The 20,043-nt window shown below is 45.6% G+C and overlaps 1 protein-coding gene across 4 annotated transcripts in view; it reads right to left on the reverse strand.

Moving 5' to 3' along the window:
* Window positions 1–20,043, reverse strand: part of TMEM131L (transmembrane 131 like) — a 163,809-nt gene that overhangs the window by 29,556 nt on the left and 114,210 nt on the right. For all 4 annotated transcript variants that reach the window (XR_009546375.1, XM_060178926.1, XM_007529449.3 and 1 more), the window contains exons 17-25: window positions 18,386–18,527; window positions 15,418–15,527; window positions 14,320–14,392; window positions 10,818–10,945; window positions 9,693–9,835; window positions 4,697–4,883; window positions 4,291–4,476; window positions 3,130–3,279; window positions 1,907–2,508 (exon numbers count right to left, since the gene is read on the reverse strand). Coding sequence is in view for 3 of the 4 variants with exons in the window: in XM_060178926.1 (XP_060034909.1) it covers window positions 1,907–2,508; window positions 3,130–3,279; window positions 4,291–4,476; window positions 4,697–4,883; window positions 9,693–9,835; window positions 10,818–10,945; window positions 14,320–14,392; window positions 15,418–15,527; window positions 18,386–18,527 (1,721 nt within the window). In the remaining variant the exon portion in view is untranslated. The remainder of the gene's footprint in view (window positions 1–1,906; window positions 2,509–3,129; window positions 3,280–4,290; window positions 4,477–4,696; window positions 4,884–9,692; window positions 9,836–10,817; window positions 10,946–14,319; window positions 14,393–15,417; window positions 15,528–18,385; window positions 18,528–20,043) is intronic.

A 20,043-nucleotide genomic window follows, 5' to 3' on the forward strand; every position in this document is an offset into this window, starting at 1 on the left:
GCCGTCAATCACCTCCACAGCATCATAAAGCACCTCATCATGCGGTGCCCTGACTCCCCCGAGGCCTGACAGGGTGCCTGGTGCAAAGGGCATGTTCATGCAGCTGGTGTAAAGGACACTGGCCATGAGGACAGAGCAGGTAAGTTTCCACAGGAAGCTGGTGCCGCAGCCGCACTGGAAACAGGCTGGAACCAGCATATGCGGCAGGTGGCCTCAGCCAAGTCACCCAGACCTCCTTCAGCAGCAGAGATCCCTGGTGACAGGTACTTTACCATCCAGCTGGGCCTTTTCATTACACGCACGAAGCTCACGGGAGTTAACAAACTCACAACACGCTCTCCACAATATCAAAGGGTGAGACGCATGGAATCATTTATGTAGATGGGAAAATAAGGTCAAAGGTGACCAGTCTTTCCCGATCAAAAGGCAGCAAAGACCCAAGTTTTAGTCAGAAGGTAAAAGATAGTTACTGGATGCTTTCACCCACATAAGCTATGTAAGTCTATAAAGTTGATGGACAGACAAAACAAAATTTGAAGAAAAAAACAAGCAGGCATTGTCAACAGAACTACGGTTATCTGAGGGAAAGGGGCAGAGAATGGAAGATAAAGTGGTAGATTTTGTTTTAAAAAAAATCCAACTTTGGGAGCTGAGAAGGTAGCACAATGGTTCTGCAGAAGACTTCAGAGTCTGAGGCTCTAACACCCTAGGTTCAATCCCTAGCACCACCATAAAACAGAGATGAGCAACAGGCTGGCAAAAATAAATTACATAAATAAAACTCACAAAAATCTAACTTTTCATGACACAGGAGCTGGTACAACAGATCAAGTGATGGACTCTCCAAGCACGAGATCCTGAATTCAATCCTGGCATCACATGTGCCAGAGTGAGAATCTGGTTCTCCTCTCTCTCAGGAATAAAAATATATATACGTAATCTAAATTTTAAGAGGCATAGGAATGTGCATGTTAAAATGACTAAAATGGACAGAAAAATGAATGAAGGTTCTTAAGCCACAGGTCAAAGTCCTCAGTCACACACAACATTATGAGAATTTCACCTGTGACCAGTCTGCCTGGTGCAGCTTTGGCTTGAATTTGCATTCACTGCATTTGCTACAAGCATTTGAATGTTTGTCCTCCTTTATCTGAGAGACACGGGATGAGAGCAGGACCAAGACTAGGAAGATCATTGACTTGGACAAACACAGAAAAAGTTCTGTCCAAGCTGGAAAATACTTCATGAGCTGATTAATTTATGTGAAGAGACCGAGAAGCCAAGATAACATACCCCCAGGAAGAGGTGTTTCTATCCTCCCGAAATAAAAACCCCACCAATGTGTCCTAGAGCTCCGATTCCCCAGAACCCTGCCCCACTAGGGAAAGAGAGGGGCAGGCTGGGTGTGGATCGACCTGTCAACGCCCATGTTCAGTGGGGAAATAATTACAGAAGCCAGACCTCCCACCTTCTGCATCCCACAATGACCTTGGGTTCATACTCCCAGAGGGATAAAGAATAGGAAATCTATCAGGGGATGGGATGGGACATGGAGTTCTGGTGGTGGGAATTGTGTGGAGTTGTACCCCTCTTAGCCTATGGTTTTGTCAGTGTTTCCTTTTTATAAAAAAACAAAACAAAACAAACAAAAACAGTGTTCCTAGTCCTCTCAGTGCATGAGAGGAGGAAATCAATTTCTCAGCCTGGACATCCTCAAGAGTGTGATGCCTCATCTTAAACCTTCTGTCTGACCACGCACATTTCCACAGGAACTGAGTTGCCACAGCTTGGTACAGGGGCACAAAACAGAGTGACCACAAGTAGTAACATCAAAGTCATGTGGGAGAGAGTAAAGCCCACTGAGAACAGACTAGCTGACCAGCAGGAGAGAAGGAAAAAAAATTACCATTATTTTTCCTGGCAAGTTCTGGCAAGTCTGATGGGGATTGAGGTGAATTCCTGGGCAAATGGTTTTCAGGTAGTTTCTTTGAGGGCTTCAGAGAACAAAGCTCCCGGTCCTTGAGCTCTGCTGTGGTTTCTGAAGTTTTAGCATCCGTTTCCTTAGGAAACATACAGGGTGGGAGTACCTCCTTCACGGGACACTGTGAAGAAGGATCACTGGCAGCAACTGTGGGCTTCAGTGTGTTTTCATCTTTACTCAGTAAGTTTTTGGGGAGGGGAAGGTTCTTTTGCAGGTTGGCATATTTGAGGGGGGTCCAGTTCTCCCCTGGGGCCTCTGGGCTGGTGTCCTCCTTCGGGGCCGACGGGGGGCTGCCCAGCACCACAGTCTGTCTGTCCTCAGCGGGGGTGCTGGGCACAGGCGCACTGGCTTTGTGCCTGCTGTAGTAGACGGAGCACTTGTGCTTCTTCTGCGAGTGGCCATAAGTCCCCGGACTCCGCTTGGCGGCATTCTGGACCCTGCTCTGCGGAGTGCTGACCGGGAGGCAGCTCTTCCCTCTGCCCTTATCAGTGGGGCTGTAAGCATCAAGAAAGTTCTTGCAACTGCTTCTGCATTGAAGAAGAGAGATAGTTAGTGAAAGAAAACTCTGCAAAGTTCTGTTTCAAAATCCAGAGGAAGAGGGAGCAATGGGCACGGTGTAGGTTAAGTTCACCCTTTCCTTCTAAAGCTCCATGAGTTTAATGAATTAGGTTCTACCTCTCCCCCCCCCCCCCCACCTCAACCCCTGCCCTCCTTTGGTCATCACTGGGGTTTTACTGCTTTGAGATGACAGAAGAGAGATAGGTAGAAACATACATTTGTACAAAGATGGGGGGGGGGAGGGAAGAGGGGAGAGGGAGAGAGACACTACAGCACTAAAGCTTTCTCCAATGCAGTAGGGGCTGGGCTTGAACCTGGCTGGTGCACAAGGCAAGGCAGCACACTAAGTGAACTACTGTTTCAGCCCAGTAAATTGGGTTCTTACTTTAAGCTTACCTTATAATCAATGAGAGGGCATGACTATTAACACAATTTTATTTCAAGAAACTTTTACGAAATCAAATTTGGAATAAAAATGTGTTACTATAAAACTAGAAATGAGTAGTATCAAAGGTGAGAACATCTACTTTCACAACACACACACACACACACACACACACACACACACACACACACACACCAGAGCTTACTTGTGAGAGTGGGAGCTGATCACATCCATGGGACTATTGCTTTGCTGTGAAGAGGAGCTGGCATTTTGCCTGTGCCTTGTTTTCATGAACTCCGTAAGAATGTACTGTGCTTGCTGGAAGGCTATTAAAATCACACCCAGCAGGGACAGACTGAGGGAGAAAGCAATAAGATTCATTACTGCTTGGCTCGGGTGGCAGTAAACAGCCTTGCTTTTTTATAGGAGGGTGGGGAATAGTCTGGGAAACACTGAAAAATACCATATTAAATTTCCTGAGGCTATATGACATTATCATTTCCGATGTTATAAATCTTCTCTTTTTAATTATTTAGATGGAACTTGAAAGAATCCTGTTAAGTCAAATAAGCCAGAAGGACAAGGATGAATACTGGATGATCCCTCTTAGGTGAGACTTAGAAAACAAGTGGAAAAGGGTGAAACTTGTATTTCTGTACATATACAGAGACAAAGAAAGCAAAGCAAAGTAAAGGCAGAGTGAGAGAAACCACAGTACTGAAGCTCCCTTCAATGTGAGGAGTACTGGGCTGGAGCCTGGCTCTTACACACGGCAAAGCAGCACACTATCCAAGTGAGCGATTTCACTGGCCTGACAGGTTGAAACTTTAATCACCTGCATTCGGCTGTAGCAGATCCAAAGCCTTCAAAAAGGGGGAGGTAGGAGGGAACTGAAAGAGGACTGGGGTCCCATATCCTATAGTGGGGGAAGATGACATTCTGGTAGAGAGTGAGGTGTTTGGACACTGATCTTGGGGAGATAAGAAACTGTACCCATGTGACACCAACAGTCCTGTGAGTGAACCTTTCACCAAGGAAGTGAGCTTTTGAAAGTGCGCATAAAGTCACACATTCCAATTCCCCTTTGAAAGAGTCTTTCAAACTGTAATTGCTCTAACCTCAAGTGACTGTAATGTATCTCTTCTGTAATCACTGCCCACAGAAACAGAACAGTCTGCTATGCGTTTAGGTCCCCTCATCTCAAAATTAGCTGACAGTTATCTGGAAGCTTCCTAGTTATTACTGTGGCTACATCGTCGCATGGACTAAAGCCTCTCAATTCCTGTACTCTGTCCACATTTGGGACACTCACTGGGCTGGTGTCCAGTTGGGAGCAGAACCACGGAGAAGGTGTGCGAGTGTCTACCTGACAAAGAGGACTGTGAGCCTCCAGAAGGACTCCTCCCAGCTGGGCCCGGGAACCACATCAGCACACAAAGGCAACAGGTGATGAGGGAGGGTCACGTTGAGTGTGAAGTGGAACTCCAGCTTAGCCGCTGTCACCAGCGTCAGCTCCCGGATGACCCAGGAAGAGGTGAAGTCCGGGGTAAACCTGGGGGCAAAGGATTCACCTTTATTGGTTCATCGACCTTTGCTGTCTTCAGGCCCCCAACAACAATCAGAAGGGCATCAAAATTCCTAACTTCTAGGATCTAAGGACAGATCAAAACATCTAACGGTGTCTGGCTAATAAAGAAAAAAAAGGGGGGGTTGTCTTTCCTTCACGTGACTCAAAGGGTCAACAAAGTGAAACTGAGGTGAGAGGTGCTTACACAATGCTGATATCCCGGGAAGAGTTGGGGTCTAAGGAAAAGGGGTGGCAGTCCAGCACTTCGAATCCATAGCCTTGGCAGTTATAGCCGTTAATTTTCAGGGCTGTCACCACTACAGGCAGTGGGCCAATATTCTCCACTTTGAAATTCTTTGTGATGGATAATATTTGCTTGCTGTCTTTCAGTTCTAGAAAGGACAAAAAGTGATATTTAGCATCTATGAGCTTTAAAATGCATCTATAACAATTTAATGAATCAACATGTATTGAATCAAACTTTCTTACTAAAGTTACAAAAACTCAGTATGAGGTCAAAGTAGTATTCTTGTCTAATGTCTAGAACAATGATAGATTCTGTCATTGTACCAGAAAACAATAATATATATATTGCCTTGAGGGTTATCACTGGGGCTCAGTGCCTGCAGTGACTATGACCCACATAGTCAACGACTCCCACCTCTCCAGATTCAAAGGAGGTCTCGAAACTTTACATCAGGCTCAACCTGATGCTGTTGACTGGCTACGGAAGAAGGGCAAACGCTAGAAGAAGAAGTGCCTGCACTATGAACCCACTACTCCTGGTGACCATTTTCTTTCTATTCTATTGGATAGGACAGAGAGAAATTGAGAGAGGAAGGGAAGACGGGGAGAGAAAGATAAGACACCTGCAGAGCTGCTTCACCGCTTGTGAAGCCACCCCCACCCCCGCAGGCTGGAACAGGTCCTTGTGCAGATCCTTGTGCTTCGTACTATTTGTACTGAACTGGTTGCATCCCCACCCAGCCCCCCACAATAAAAACATCTAATGCCAGAAAAAGATCTTTGCTAGGTTAAATGATCTGTCTATAGCTCAAAGGTAGCAGAAAGGCTTTCTTGGTTCTGAAACTTATAAAAGGTTAAAGTTGAAATTATTACTAAAGGTTAAGTAAGGTTAAAAGCATTCTTCTTGGGGAGTCGGGTGGTAGCACAGCGGATTAAGCGCATGTGGCGCAAAGCATAAGAACCGGCAGAAGGATCCTGGTTCGAGCCCCCGGCTCCCCACCTGCAGTGGAGTCGCTTCTCTGTCTTCCCCTCCTCTCTCCATTTCTCTCTGTCCTATCCAACAACAATGACATCAGTAACAACAACAATAATAACTACAACAATAAAACAAGGGCAACAAAAGGGAATAAATAAATAAATAAATACAAAAAAAATTTTTTTTAAGTATTCTTCTCATGGCCAGGAGATAGCTCACTTGGTAAAGTGTATGTATGAGGACCTAGGCTCAAGCCTCCAACAATGAAATGGTCACATCATGCAAAGGGAAACTGTATAAATGGAGGGCAGTTAAATCCTTGAAAATGAAAGCAGATTTTATATCAGGGGTTAAAAAAAGTCATCACTTTTCTTTAACCAGAGCACAGCTCAGCTTTGGCTTATGGTGGTGCAGGGGATTGAACCTGGAATCTTGGGAACCTCAAATATGAGAGTCTGTTTGTATAACCATTACGCTATCTCTCCCTTCGCCCAACACAAATTTTTTTAAACCACAGTAATGCTCTGCTCTGGCGGATGGTCTCAGGGACATAATCTGAGACTCCAGGTGTCAGTCACGAAAGTCTGATGCATAACCACCAGGCGTGCCCCTCAACCTCAAGTTATCCCACTCTAAAAGACCCTAAAATTTAAAATGTTCTAAAAATTCATAATCGACAATTGATCCCATATACAGACTATTATTTCATCTGGTCCTATAATTTTCATATTACTCACCAGTTCTACCTTTTATTCCATTATCTTTACTTATTAATTAGATAGAGACCGCCAGAAATTGAAAGGGAAGGGGGTGGTAGATAGGGAGAGAGACAGAGACACTCCTACAACACTGCTTCACCACTCAGAAAGCTTTCCCCCTGTAAGTGGGGATCGGGGGTTCGAACCTGAGTCGTTGTGCATTGTAACATGTGCACTCAGCCAGGTACGCCACCACCCGTCCCCCATCGGTTCTACTTTTTTTTTAATATACATTTATTTCCTTTTGTTGCTCTTGTTGTTTTATTGTTGTTGTTATTGATATCGTCGTTGGATAGGACAGAGAGAAATGGAGAGGAGGGGAAGACAGAGGGGGAGAAAGATAAGAAACCTGCAGACCTGCTTCACCGCTTGTGAAGCGACTCCCCTGCAGGTGGGGAGCCGGGGGCTCCAACCGGGATCCTCATGCCTGTCCTTGGGCTTTGTGCCACGTGCACTTAACCCGCTGCGCTACCGCCCGACTCCCAACAGTTCTACTTTTAAGATAACTCTTGGCTATTGAATGAATGAGTGTATGAAAAGAATCCTCTGAAGAGTATTCGAATGCAAAATGGCTAATCTTTTTAAACTCAGTGACCATTTCGCATAGTTTCCTTAGAAAGACAGTTGAGTCAGGTAGGAAGCGCACTAACAGAGCAGTTTAGCTCCTAGGAAATTTTGCAAGGTAACAAGAAAGCAAGACAGGCTTTAACAAAAACATTACACATCTCCTACTTGCTTTTTGTTCAAGTTCTTGAGGAAATGCTTCCAACTATTTTAAGTATTACGAAGTACTTAACTTGAATGGAAGTCTCGTTTGGAAATTTCTAATAAAAGATTTAAATGATTTTTTTGAATTGGCATTGCCTGATCAATCAGCTGACACATGATGACATTTACTGAAATTAAATGCATCTGAAAACTGACTGTTCTTGCACCAGTGAAAAAGTTCACTTGAATAGTGTGCTGTTTTGCTATGTGTGTAGCCCAGGTTCGAGTCTGCCCACCGCCTACACACGCACACGCACACGCCCTGAGGGGAGCTTCGGCTGGGGTCTCTTCCATTCTTTCTTTGCCTCACTGTTTCTCTCTCACCAAAAATGAATAAACAAATAAGCAAACATAAACAAAACTGATTTTCCTCAGTCACACTAGATTTCTTTCTTTGTTTCTTTTTCCTTTTATTTATTTATTTATTTAGCCCCCTGGGGCTCGGTGCCTGCACACCGAATCCACTGTTCCTGGAGGCTATTTTTTCCCCTTTTGTTGCCCTTGTTTTTTATTTTTATTGTTGTTGTGCTTATTATTGTTGTTGTTATTGCTGTTTGGTAGGACAGAGAGAAATGGAGAGAGATGGGGGAGAGAAAGAGAGACAACTGCAGACCTGCTTCACTGCTTGTGAAAAAAACCCTGCAAGTGAGGAGCCGGGGGCTTGAACCAGGATCCTTATACTAGTCCTCGTGCTTCGCGCCACATGCGCTTAACTCGCTGTGCTACTGCCCGACACCCCCCAAACTAGATTTCAAGTGCTGGTTAGGACATGCAGCCAGAGGCTGCTTTGCTGGGTATCAGAGCTATAGGATATTTCCATTATTATAAACTGACATCTGCTTACAGGGGGGGTGGGGGGGCTCAGTGAGTAGAGCACAGGACACGAATGTATGGACGGTCTGGGTTCAATCCCTAGTACCAGATAGAACAGACCTGGTTGGTTGCCTGACTCCCTGCCTCTATCTTTCCATCCCATTCATAAAATAAACAAATGGATCTTCTTTTAAAAAATGTTATACTGAGTGGTCCGGTAGGTGGTGCAGTGGTAAAACTTTGGACTCTCAAGCATGAGGTCCGGAGTTCGATCCCCGGCAGTACATGTGCCAGAGTGATGTCTGGTTCTGTCTCTCTCCTCCTATCTTTCGCATAAATAAATAAAATCTTTAAAAATATATATATTATATTGCAGGGCAGTTGGTGACAGCGTACCTGATTGAACATACACATTATAGTGCACAAGGACCTGGGTTCAAATTCCCAGTCCCCACCTGCAGGGCAAAGCTTCATATGCAGTGAAACAGTACTGCAGGTATCTCTCTCTTTCTCAATCTCTATTCAAATTTTTAAAAAAGAAAAAAAAATTATATAGATATTAAAATTTCAATTGCTGTGGCTGAGGAAATAGTATAATGCTAATAAAAGACTCTCATGCCTGAGATTCTAATGTCCCAGGTTCAATCTCTGGCACCACTATAAGTCAGAACTGAGCAGAGCGGGGGGTGGGGGGGTTTATTTCTTAGGACACATTTATTTTTATTTATTTATTTATTTATTTATGCCTCCAGGGTTGTTGCTAGGGCTCCGTGCCTGCACTACAAATCCACTGCTCCTGGAGGCTATTTTTTCCCCTTTTGTTGCCCTTGTTATTTATCATTATTGTTACTGCTGTCATTGTTGTTGGAGAGGACAGAGAGAAATCGAAAGAGATGGGGAAGACAGAGAGGGGAAGAGAAAGAGAAACACCAGCAGACCTGCTTCACCGCCTGTGAAATGACTCCCTTGTGGGTGGGGAGCCGGGGGCTCGAACCGGGATCGGTCCTTGTGCTTTGTGCCATGTGCACTTGACCTGCTGCGCTAAGTCCTCTCTCCATCATTTTGGTGTGACTTCCTATGATTAAGTACCTGAGAATCAAGCTAACAACTTCACAGAACTCCTTTTTCCTCTTTGTTTTAGAGAGGAGAGAGAGGGAGAAACACCTCAGCAGGGCTCCACCACCACATATTCCCTGGTGTCATGTACGACGCTCCACTTAACCCAGCAAAGCCAGGGCAGTAGTCTCCCAAGGTCACAGAGATGGGATGACTATTATTTCTGTATCTATAGATAGAGAGATAGATAGATAGATTGATTGATTGATTGATTGATTTGCCCTTTCTTCCCCTGTGGTCCTGCTTTCTCTTCCTTTCTAAGTCACACCTATACTGATTACTACTTCCACCTACTTTACCCTAAAATACCTGACACCAGAGTGGCAATGACTTTTTTGCTCTGTGAAAATCTAAGTCGAAGTAAGAATCTGAGGTCATTTTTCTAATCTAGCCATCGCAGGCAATGTGCGCTCCATCAGTTGCCTGCCTGACGGAGTTATCTGCATCTGAGTAAAGGATTCTCTGCCGTCTTCGCACAGAATCCTCCTGCTTCGCCTGCCGGGGTGTGACGCGCAGGAACTCACGTCGGCGGCAGTCCATCAGCGTGGACTCCGGCACCTTAAATCGCAGAGAACCGCCCGCGCCGGGGAGCCTGCCGCCCACTTTCAGCAGCTCCTGGGCCCCGAAGCCTTCCACGCAGACCATGTCGAGAACAGTCAAGTTATTCCTATGGGGAAAAGGACACACAGATACAAAGGTATTGCGTAAACAGCTTAGGAGTGGGTGCACTTGGATTTAAATGTTCTAAGTTTGCAAAATAATAATAATAAATAAGTTTGAAACTAGAAAAAGAAACATGTACATAGCATCCTGTCTACAGGCCGGGGCTCCTGCAAGAGGAAGAGGGGAGACGAGGGCACCACAACAAGAAGGTGGGAAGTTCAAGACTGCAATCCAGGGCTCGAATCTTGGCCTGGGGAACTTAAACTCCTACTTGTCTTGACAATCATGCACCAAAATGGTGCTCAGACTTCCAGAAGAGAGAAGAAAGAAGACAGAAGACAAAAGCAAAATGGGGGCCACAGAGAAACTGAAACCAACTGAGAGGAAGATGATTTAAAAAGTAGCTTAAGGGGCCAGGCAGTGGTGCAGACGCTACCGTGGTCAAGGACCTGGGTTCAAGCCCCTAGTCCCCACATGCAGGGGGGAAGTTTCACAAGCTGTGAAGCAGTGCTGTGGGTGTCTTTCTCTATCTCCTGCTGCCCTCTCAACTTCTCTTTGTCCTTTCAAATTAAAAGGGGAGAAGAGGAGGAGGAGGAAGAAGAAGAGGGGGGCGAAGGAAAGAAAAAGGAGGAAGAAGAGGAAGAAAGGAGAAGGAAAAGAAGGAGGAGGAATAGGAAGAGGAGAAGAAGGTGATGATGGCTGCTAGGAGTAGATTTATCATGCAGACATCAAGCCCCAGCAACAATCCTGATTTAAAAAAAAAAAAACAAAACAGGAGGAAACTGAGGCACAGGGGATTGAATTCAGTCTCACACAGCCTCTCTTCTCAGCCTCTTCCTCCCACGCCATGCAGCCTCACCTCTAGAGGCCTGTGTAAGAAGAGAAGCCAAGCCTTAGCTAAAGAGATTAATGTTCTCTTGAGAGCAGAAGACTAAGAGAGACAAATCATCAAGTAAGAAACAGTCTCCCAGACCGGGACCACCTACCGGATTAGTATGAGGGAGGTGACTTTTCCATAGTCGGCCGGCGTGAACACTACCCCGACCCTCTTCGTCTCCAAAGGCTGCAAGTGGAGGTGGAGGGTGCCAGGGTTGGATTCCTCAGGACGCAGAACCTGCAAGTTGTTAACAAACACGGTCAGTCCCCTTCTCGAAAGCCAGTTTCCATCTGCGGTAAGCGCACCTTATAATTAAAAATGATTGCTGTTCTTTTAATGTCCTGACCTGGCTTTCCAAATCAACCTGTTGTTTCTGTTTATTCTGACTTCATAGCAAAACCAGTTCCTGAGCCATAGCTGGAAGTAGGTGAGGCTGCAGGGCAGCGGTGTGTGTGTGTGTGTGTGTGTGTGTGTGTGTGTGTGTGTGTGTGTGTGTGTGTGGTGGGGAGGGGAGGATTCATTCCCAAGACTGAATAGGATGGGGGCTAGAAGTCTTGTAAAGCAAAGGTGCTCTGAATACAAGACCATGCTTAGGAAATAGAGCAAACAGTTCGGGCTTGAGTGCTGCAGGATGTGGCCCAAACACCAATCCAGTGCAGGAGAATCCTAAACTCTCTTTCATATGAAGACAGCTTGAGGACTGGGGTAGCACAGGGCACGGCACTGCTTTCTAAGAGGCTGTGGGTTTGAATCCTGGCACCATATGAAAGGCCATGGACACCGCCAAGAAGGAAAGCAGGTGGAACTCTATGGATGGGAGCGCGGTACTTCGATGTCTCTTTCTCTATCGACCTCTAAAAACACTGAGGAATAAACTGGGCCAGGTAGGTGGCGCAATGGTATTACGTACACCAGGCCCCAGTGCTGCACAGAGAAAAAAAAAAAAGTGGAGAAAGCCCAATCAAGTTTAAGTTCTTAGACTTTACGTTTACAGAAACCCCTTGACTACAATTACTCTTTCCAGATAGGAGGAAACTGTATGTATTTGCATATTCCTCAATTCTCTCTGAAATGTTTAATTAACAAAAGTATTTATTATTGGATAGAGACAGTAAGAAACTGAGAGAGGAGGGGGAGGTAGAACAGAAGAGAGACAGAGAGACACCTGCAGCCCTACTTCACCACTCGTGAACCTTCTTCCCCCCTGCAGGCGAGGACCAGGGGCTTGAACCCAGGTCCTCGAACACTGTAGTGTGTGGGCTTAACTAGGTGTGCCACCACCTGGTGATGTCTAAGTTTCTCCAAATTTTCTGTTCTAAATTTCATATTCAAGATTCAGTTATCATTTCCCCTCTTAGCCCTGTTTTTTGTGCCCCTCCTCACTAGCAATAATTCATTAGCTTATTTTCAGTCATTTTCCTTCTTTTTATTTATTTGGTTGTTGCTAGGCAGAAAAAAATGAGACGGAGACAGAGTGAGAAACACCGCAGCACCAGAGGTTCCCACACAAGGCATTAGAGTCCAGGAGCATGAATCTGGGCCACACATACAGCAGGCACCTTGTGAGGTGAGCTATGTCGCTGACCCAACTTCCTAATGTCTTAGGAGCTACAATCATACACACCACATACTATTTCTTTTCTATGTCTTGAAATTTTCAGTAGATTTTATCCTGAAGTCACTGCTAACAATCCTGCTGTCTGAAAGAACAAACAGTGGGGAGTCAGGCGGTAGCGCAGCGGGTTAAGCGCACGTAAAGCGCAAGGACCATTGTAAGGAACCCGGTTCAAGCCCCAAGCTCCCCACCCACAGGAGAGTCGCTTCACAAGCGGTGAAGCAGGTCTGCAGGTGTCTATCTTTCTGATTTGTGTTCAAAGAATTATAAACTTCAGGTAGGGAGAAACCCTGCCTACTATATAAACAGGATTACAGAATACAAAGCTGTTGATTTTAATGGTTGATTATCAAATTATAATAGCAGGGCCCATCTATAATATAACTAAAACATAAAATATGCTGACTAGTCTACACAATTTTATTGACTCTATTTTATTATTATCTTTATTTTTATTCATTATCTTTATCTATTCTGGATAGAGACAGCCAGAAATTGAGATGAAGGGGAGAGAGATAGGGAGAGAGACAGAGAAACACCTGCAGCAGTGCTTCACCACTCATGAAGCTTTCCCCCTGCAGGTGGGGATCCGGGGCTTGAACCTGGGTCCTTGCGCACTGTAATGTGTGCGTTCAACCAGGTGTGCCACCACCACCCTCAACTTTACTGACTCTCCAAACATTATTATAAATGAGAAAAAAAAAATGCATCTTAAATAACTTGCTGGAGTCACACAGAGGGTGAATTCAGAACACTGAATGTTCCGGGCTTGGCAGTAGAACACCCACATGTTAAATCCATGTTACCACATGTTACCAAGCACAAGAATCTGGATTCAAGTTCCTAGTCCCCTCCTGCAGGAGGGAACCTTCACAAGTGCTGAAGCAGTGCTACAGGTGTCTCTCTGTCTGAGGAAACTAGGTTGCCAGGATCCCAGCCCCACCCCATTCTCACCACCGGACAGCCTAGCTCCCTCCTGAGGCTCTCAGGAATGCATTAGAGACTCAACATACCCCACTAACCCACTATTTATTTATTTATGTATTTATTTATTTATTTATTTTCCTCCAGGGTTATTGCTGGGGCTCGGTGCCTGTACTACGAATCCACTGCTCCTGGAGGCCATTTTTCCCATTTTGTTGCCCTTGTTGTTACCCTTGTTGTCATTGCTGTTGCTGTTGTTGGACAGGACAGAGAGAAATCAAGAGAGAATGGGAGACAGAGAGAGGGAGAGAAAGACACCTGTAGACCTGCTTCACCGCCCATGAAGCAACCCCCTGTAGGTAGGGAGCCAGGGGTTCGAACCAGGATCCTTACGCCAGTTCTTGCACTCTGTGCCATGTGCTCTTAACCCGCTGCGCTACCACCTGACCCCCTATTTTTTTTTTCAATTGAGACAGGCAGAAAGGCAGAGAGAGTGAGAGAGACCACAGGGCCAAAGCTTCCTTCAATACGACGGGGGATGGTCTGGAATCCGGGTCATGCACAGGGCAAAGGAGTACACTATTCAAGTAAGCTGGATCTCACTGGCTCACCAACTCCTTTGTTTATTGATAAGGCGAAAAATCACAAAGATGGAATGACTTGCTAAAAACATGAAGCCCATTAGGGAAAAGTTTTTCTCTTTGTTTTGTGAATGTACTTATTCGCCCTGAGAAGAATCTGATGGGCCCGGGGAATCTTAGGAGAAGTATGAACTCTGGCCTCTCAAGTTTTATGGCTACTGTATGCCTCTGACTCAGTTGTTACTTCTTCACTCACATGAAATCTGAATTATCAGATTCCAGCCACTTAGAGGCTGAGATGAAGCAGAGATTCTGCTATGTTAATTAATTAGAAAAACCTGCTATGGATACTTAAGGCTGAGAAAATTAACTTAAAGAGGGCCACATATGTTACATAAAGACACTTGGAACATAAATCAGGGAGGCCCACAGGCTTGTGTGGCTACAGTGTTCAACAGTCTGTTTTTTCCCATCCCACTAGGACATCTTACCCGGTAGGGGCAAGCTTGAGTGAGCTGGAATTCTCCAGTTGTGAAGTTAATCATCTGCATATCTGTGCCAAACCTATAATGACAAGAAAGCATTGAACACAGTGTCCAGACCACCAGTGAAGCACCAACTGATGATAACTGCATGTGTGGACACACACAAGTGAGACAACTGCTTTGCAGATATACATAAATAAGTTTCTAGCACATAGAAGCACATGCTATTTGCATACATGATTCACCCCATTCTGTCCCTACTGTGGCCCAGCCCCTCATCCCCTTCTGGAACCAGAATATTGTAACTGCCCAATACATATAACTGAAGCGACTAGTCTGGTAGCACAGAATGTAAAGATATATATGATGACAGAAGCCCTAAATACAAAGCCTAGTGGGTTCTGGTCTTTGTTCCTCTCCCTCCCCCCTCCCCCCCAAACACACACACACATACACACATACACACACACACACACACACACACACACTGGTTCAGAGCTTTGGGAACTGTTAGGAAGTGACCCTCAAGCCAGGGTAATTTTATCTCTCAGGGGACATCTGTCAAGAGACATAGAAAGATAGCTACAGCTAAGGAGGCCTGGCTGGTGCCTATCATCAGCTGAGAAAGCCTGTGATTGTTGGGAGATGTTTCTAAGCAAAAAGCATCTGAAGCAAAAACATGACGGACTCTGAAAATACCACAGAGCAGAGGTGCACTCACACTAGACCTGAGCTTGACAGCATGAGGTGGAAATGCCCTCAAACACTAAACTCGTTTCTCTTGTGCTACCCACAGAGCTTCATGGTTCTGATGCTAAACACAGGTAATCTGTGAAAACTCACAATTGTAAAGGTTCCCTGCTCAAAGAAAAGAAAACGCTGCTAGGGTACAACAGGGCGGCAGAAAGACAATGGCCTGTCACGAAGAGAACTGGAAATTTCTCGTGGGGCACGTGCACCGCTAGGCCAGGTGTCCAGGGAGTAGAGCTCCTCCTGGGACCATCCCACACAGGATGAAAGCAGGGGAGCTCTTTGGAGGATGCTGGGTTCCCACAGCAGCAACCAGATCACATGGCAGGAAGCCTCAGCTGGTTGGGTCTTTACCATTTCTGGAGCAGACGCACTGCAGCTTCCGGTCTAGGGTACGAGGAGAGGGGCAGGAGCTGTAAGGAGACTGGCAGAGAGGAGGGGTTCTTCACCACAAAATATTTCACCTAGAAAAGGGGAAAGGGAAGTCACCATCTGGGAAAGGGCCTGGCATCACTCCTGAGATCTTCCCAGGGGAAAATTCCCACACAGTCTAAAGCTAATCCTGAGAAAGTCAGAAGGAAGAAGGTTCTTGAAAAGAAATCTCTTGTGGTCCAGAAGGTGGCGCAGTGGATAAAGCACTGGACTCTCAAGCATGAGGTATTGAGTTCAATCCCTGGCAGCACATGTACCAGAGTGATATCTGGTTCTTTCTCTCTCCTCCTATCTTTCTCATGAATAAATAAATAAAATTTAAAAAAAGAAAAGAAATCTCTGCAGGCTTTCAGAAAATGTCAGTGCATATAAGGCAAAGGTGGGCTAACATTTAAAAATAAAAAAGATCAGAACATGCAAAGACAAACCCACCAGAACTGGGTTATGAACGAACGGAGGACAGGGGGTTGGGGGATACTATCATTATGATTCATGTTGATTTGATTTTCCTGATTTGGGTCAGTACACTACACCCTCGTGTGTAAGAAGTTCTTATCTGGGGCCGGATGGTGGCACACCTGGTTGAGCACAAATGTTATAATGCTCAAGGACCCGGGCTTGAGCCCCCGGTCCCCACGTGCAGGGGGAAAGCTTTGCAAGTGATGAAGCAGGGCTGCAGGTGTCTCTCTGTTTCTCTCCCTTCCCTACTTTCCCCTTCCCTCTCAATTTCTGGCTGTCTCTATCCAATAAATAAATGAATAAAGATAATTTTTATAAAAGTTCTTATTCTTGAGAGCTGTGTGGTAAAGTAAGTTAGGGGCAAATAGGCATGTCTGACATTCTCAGTGGCTTATCAAAATTTGTGTGGGGAGCTGAGAGGCAGTTTACCCAGTAGGGTACACACATTACCATGGACAAGGACCCAGGTTCAAGTCCTTGGCCACTACATAGAGTTGCCTGCAGCAGGGAAGCTTCCTGAGCACTGGACAGTGCTGCAGTGTCTCTCTGTTCATTCTATCTCTTGTGTCTCATCTTTTTTTTTAAATTTCTTTATTGGAGGAATTGATGGTTTGCAGTCAACAGTAAAATAAAATACAATAGTTTTTACATGTGTAACATTCCTCAGTTTTCCACATAACAATTCAAATGTGTCTCATCTTTTAGCTAAAAGGGAAAATAAAAGGCTGCTAGGAGCAGTGGAGTCATGCAGGTGCAGAGCCCCAACAATAACTGTGGTGGCAAAATGAAGGGGCCAGATGGTGGCATACCTGGTACAGTGCATGTCACCATATGCAAAGACCCAAGTTCAAGCCCCCAGTCCCCACCTGAAGGGAGGTGGAGCTTCATGACTGGTAAAGAAGCAGAGCTGCAGGTGTCTTTCCCTACCTCTCAATTTCTGTCTCTATCAAGCATAAAAATAAAATAAAGCTGGGGGTCGGGCGGTGGTGCAGTGGGTTAAGCGCATGTGGCGCAAAGCGCAGGGACCGGCGTAAGGATCCCGGTTCGAGCCCCCGGCTCCCCACCTGCAGGGGAGTCACTTCACAGGCGGTGAAGCAGGTCTGCAGGTGTCTGTCTTTCTCTCCCCTTCTCTGTCTTCCCTTCCTCTCTCCATTTCTCTCTTTCCTATCCAACAACGAATTGCGTCAACAAGGGCAATAATAATAACCACAACGAAGCTACAACAAGGGCAACAAAAGGGGGGAAAAAAATGGCCTCCAGGAGCGGTGGATTCATGGTGCAGGCACCGAGCCCAGCAATAACCCTGGAGGAGGAATAAATAAATAAATAAAAATAATAAAAAATAATAAAATAAAAATAAAATAAAGCTAAAGTTTAAAATATATATGTGTGTGTGCACATGTGCATGTGTATGGAGTTAGCATGATGAATCCTTGTGAGGGGCAACCAGGAGTTCTTGGTACTATTCTTGAAACTCTCCTGTATGTTGCAATAATTTCAAACACTGTAAAAATAAGTCTTCGGATGTCATCCCTAAGAAACTCGTGAGCACCTGACAAAGTGTACAGGTGACTCTGCTTACGTGGGACATGGTTCATGGCAGTGAGACTTAGAAGACTAAATGGGAAGTCTGTGGCTGTCACTCCTCCCCTTGCTCCTTCTTCCTGCCACTCTGCTCAGCAAGAGAAACAGCTAAGAGGAAGGAAGTCACTACCCTCAGGATGGAGCACAGGGTCCCAGAGGCTACCCCCAGCGTTAAGCAACACATAAGTAGAACTCTATTTACTTGTTAGTCAGGATTTCCTGTTGCTTGCAGCTGAATACATTTTCACCTGATTGATTTTGCAGTGAGTACAGTATTTACAAAATGTATTTGCTCTGGGGAGCTTGGCGGTAAAAGTGCAAAGACCCAAGTTCAAGCCCCCAGCTCCCCACCTGCAGGGGAGTCGCTTCACAGGTGGTGAAGCAGGTCTGCAGGTGTCTGTCTTTCTCTCCCCGTCTGTCTTCCCCTTCTCTCTCCATTTCTCTCTGTCCTATCCAACAGCAAAAACAGCTATTACAACAGTAACAATAACAACTAAAACAAGTACAACAACAAGGGCAACAAAATGGGAAAAATAGCCTCCGGGAGCAGTGGATTCATAGTGCAGGCACTGAGCCCCAGCAACAACCCTGGAGGCAAAAGAAAAAAGAAAAAAAAGAAAGAAAAGAAAATGTATTTGCTCTGTGCATTTCCAAACTATTTGCTTGCTTTCTTATTTTGGTCTTTTGCATGACTCCTTACTAAAAGTCCTAAGTGGAGTATATGTTTTGCTTAATCTAACTTTCGATTAATTGGGGTTCTGAAACCGGGTCTCCAGGTGGAAACACTCTTAATGATTTAGACACATCAGAGCTGAGGTTTTGCTGAGGAAAAGCGTGAAAGCCTTACCACGCTGCTCCTGAGGGCCGTGGCGCTGAAGTTTAACGCCAGGTCCGGCTCCGCCGTCAAACGAGGTAGAGAGAAAACAAACGGCTCGGTCTCCTTGGGTTTCTTCCAGTGGGCGAAGCGAGTCAGCCCTAACACACTCATCCTGTGTAATGAAGACAGGCATGTCCGTGGGCATTCATCTCGACACTGAGGCGAGAAACACTGTCAGCCTTACTGAGGAACGGAAGCTCTCAGGAAATGGGACTTATTTTAGGTCTAAGGAAGAGAGAGAGCATGATGATCCTGGAGCTTTGTTTTAGTTGTAAGCAGGAAAATACACAGAGAGTGATAAGAATATGTCAAAAGAGCCGATAAACTGGTGGAAGGGACTCTTATATCAGCCAAATTTGGGCCAGTTCAACATCACATAATCACGCAACAACAACAACAGTAACAAGTTGCACTTGTTACTGTTAAAAAGTCCAGTGGGGGTGGGGATACAGTGCTGCTAAAAAAGGGGGGGTTCACAAAATAATTAGAATAAGCAGCATTTTGCCGTCATCGGTCTAACTGATCCACAGGCAAAGATTTTCAACGGATACTAAAATTGTGTTAAGAAGTATTGTCAATGGGAGCCAGGTGGTGGTGCACCGAGTTCAGCACATAGTACACAGTGCCAGGACCAGCACATGCATACATGTTCCAGCCCCCAGCTCCCCACCTGCAGGGGGGTCACCTCACAAGCAGTGAAGCAGGTCTGCAGGTGTCCCTCTCTCTCTCCCCCACCCCTCTCAATTTCTCTCTGTCCTATCCAATAAACTGAAAAGTGGCTGCCAGGAGCCATGGATTCATAGTGCTGGCAGCGACCCCCAGTGATAACCCTCGAGGCCATATAAACATATATTCTCAATGAACAAGAAATGTTTATGATATCCAATCATCAGACTATCATAAAGGGAAGAAGCTATCTACAGTATGTCCCACTTCGCCTAGAGGAAATGGCTCAACTGAGTGCCAACATGGTGAGAAACGAGCAGACAGCCACGTGTCCGATGGCGGAACGATGGCAGGGACGTGAAGAGAACATGTGCCTGGCCAGGAACAGCTACTCTTCCCCCCAAATGCTGAGTGTGACTTAAGGAAGGAATAAAAGAACCAGAGGCAAGTGTTCCATAAGATAACAGATCCCAGGACACATTAAAATGTGAACCCCAGGGAGTCGGGCGGTAGTGCAGCGGGTTAAGCTCACGTGGCGCAAAGTTTAGTCCTATAGAGGATGTTCTTCTGTATACTAGGAAATAGTTGGGGGAGTGTTGAAGAATCATGATAACATGCAGCTTACTTTCTCATTTTCCAGACAGAGAGAACTAGAGCACCAGCACATATGACCCTGGAGGTCCCAAACTTAAGACCTCACACCTGTGAGTTCAAGATTATATTCACAGCACAACCACCTGGGCCTCATGAAGCTTACTTTCTAATGACTCAGTAAAAAACAATTAAAAATAATCATGTCGGTAGTGCGGCAGGTTAAGCGCACGTGGCACAAAGTGCAAGGACCGGCGGAAGGATCCCGATTCGAGCCCCCGGCTCCCCACCTGCAGGGGAGTCGCTTCACAGGCGGTGAAGCAGGTCTGCAGGTGTCTCTCTCTCTCTCTCCCCCTGTGTCTTCCCCTCCT

Source organism: Erinaceus europaeus, chromosome 19 (assembly GCF_950295315.1).
Source record: "Erinaceus europaeus chromosome 19, mEriEur2.1, whole genome shotgun sequence".
NCBI lineage: Eukaryota > Metazoa > Chordata > Mammalia > Eulipotyphla > Erinaceidae > Erinaceus > Erinaceus europaeus.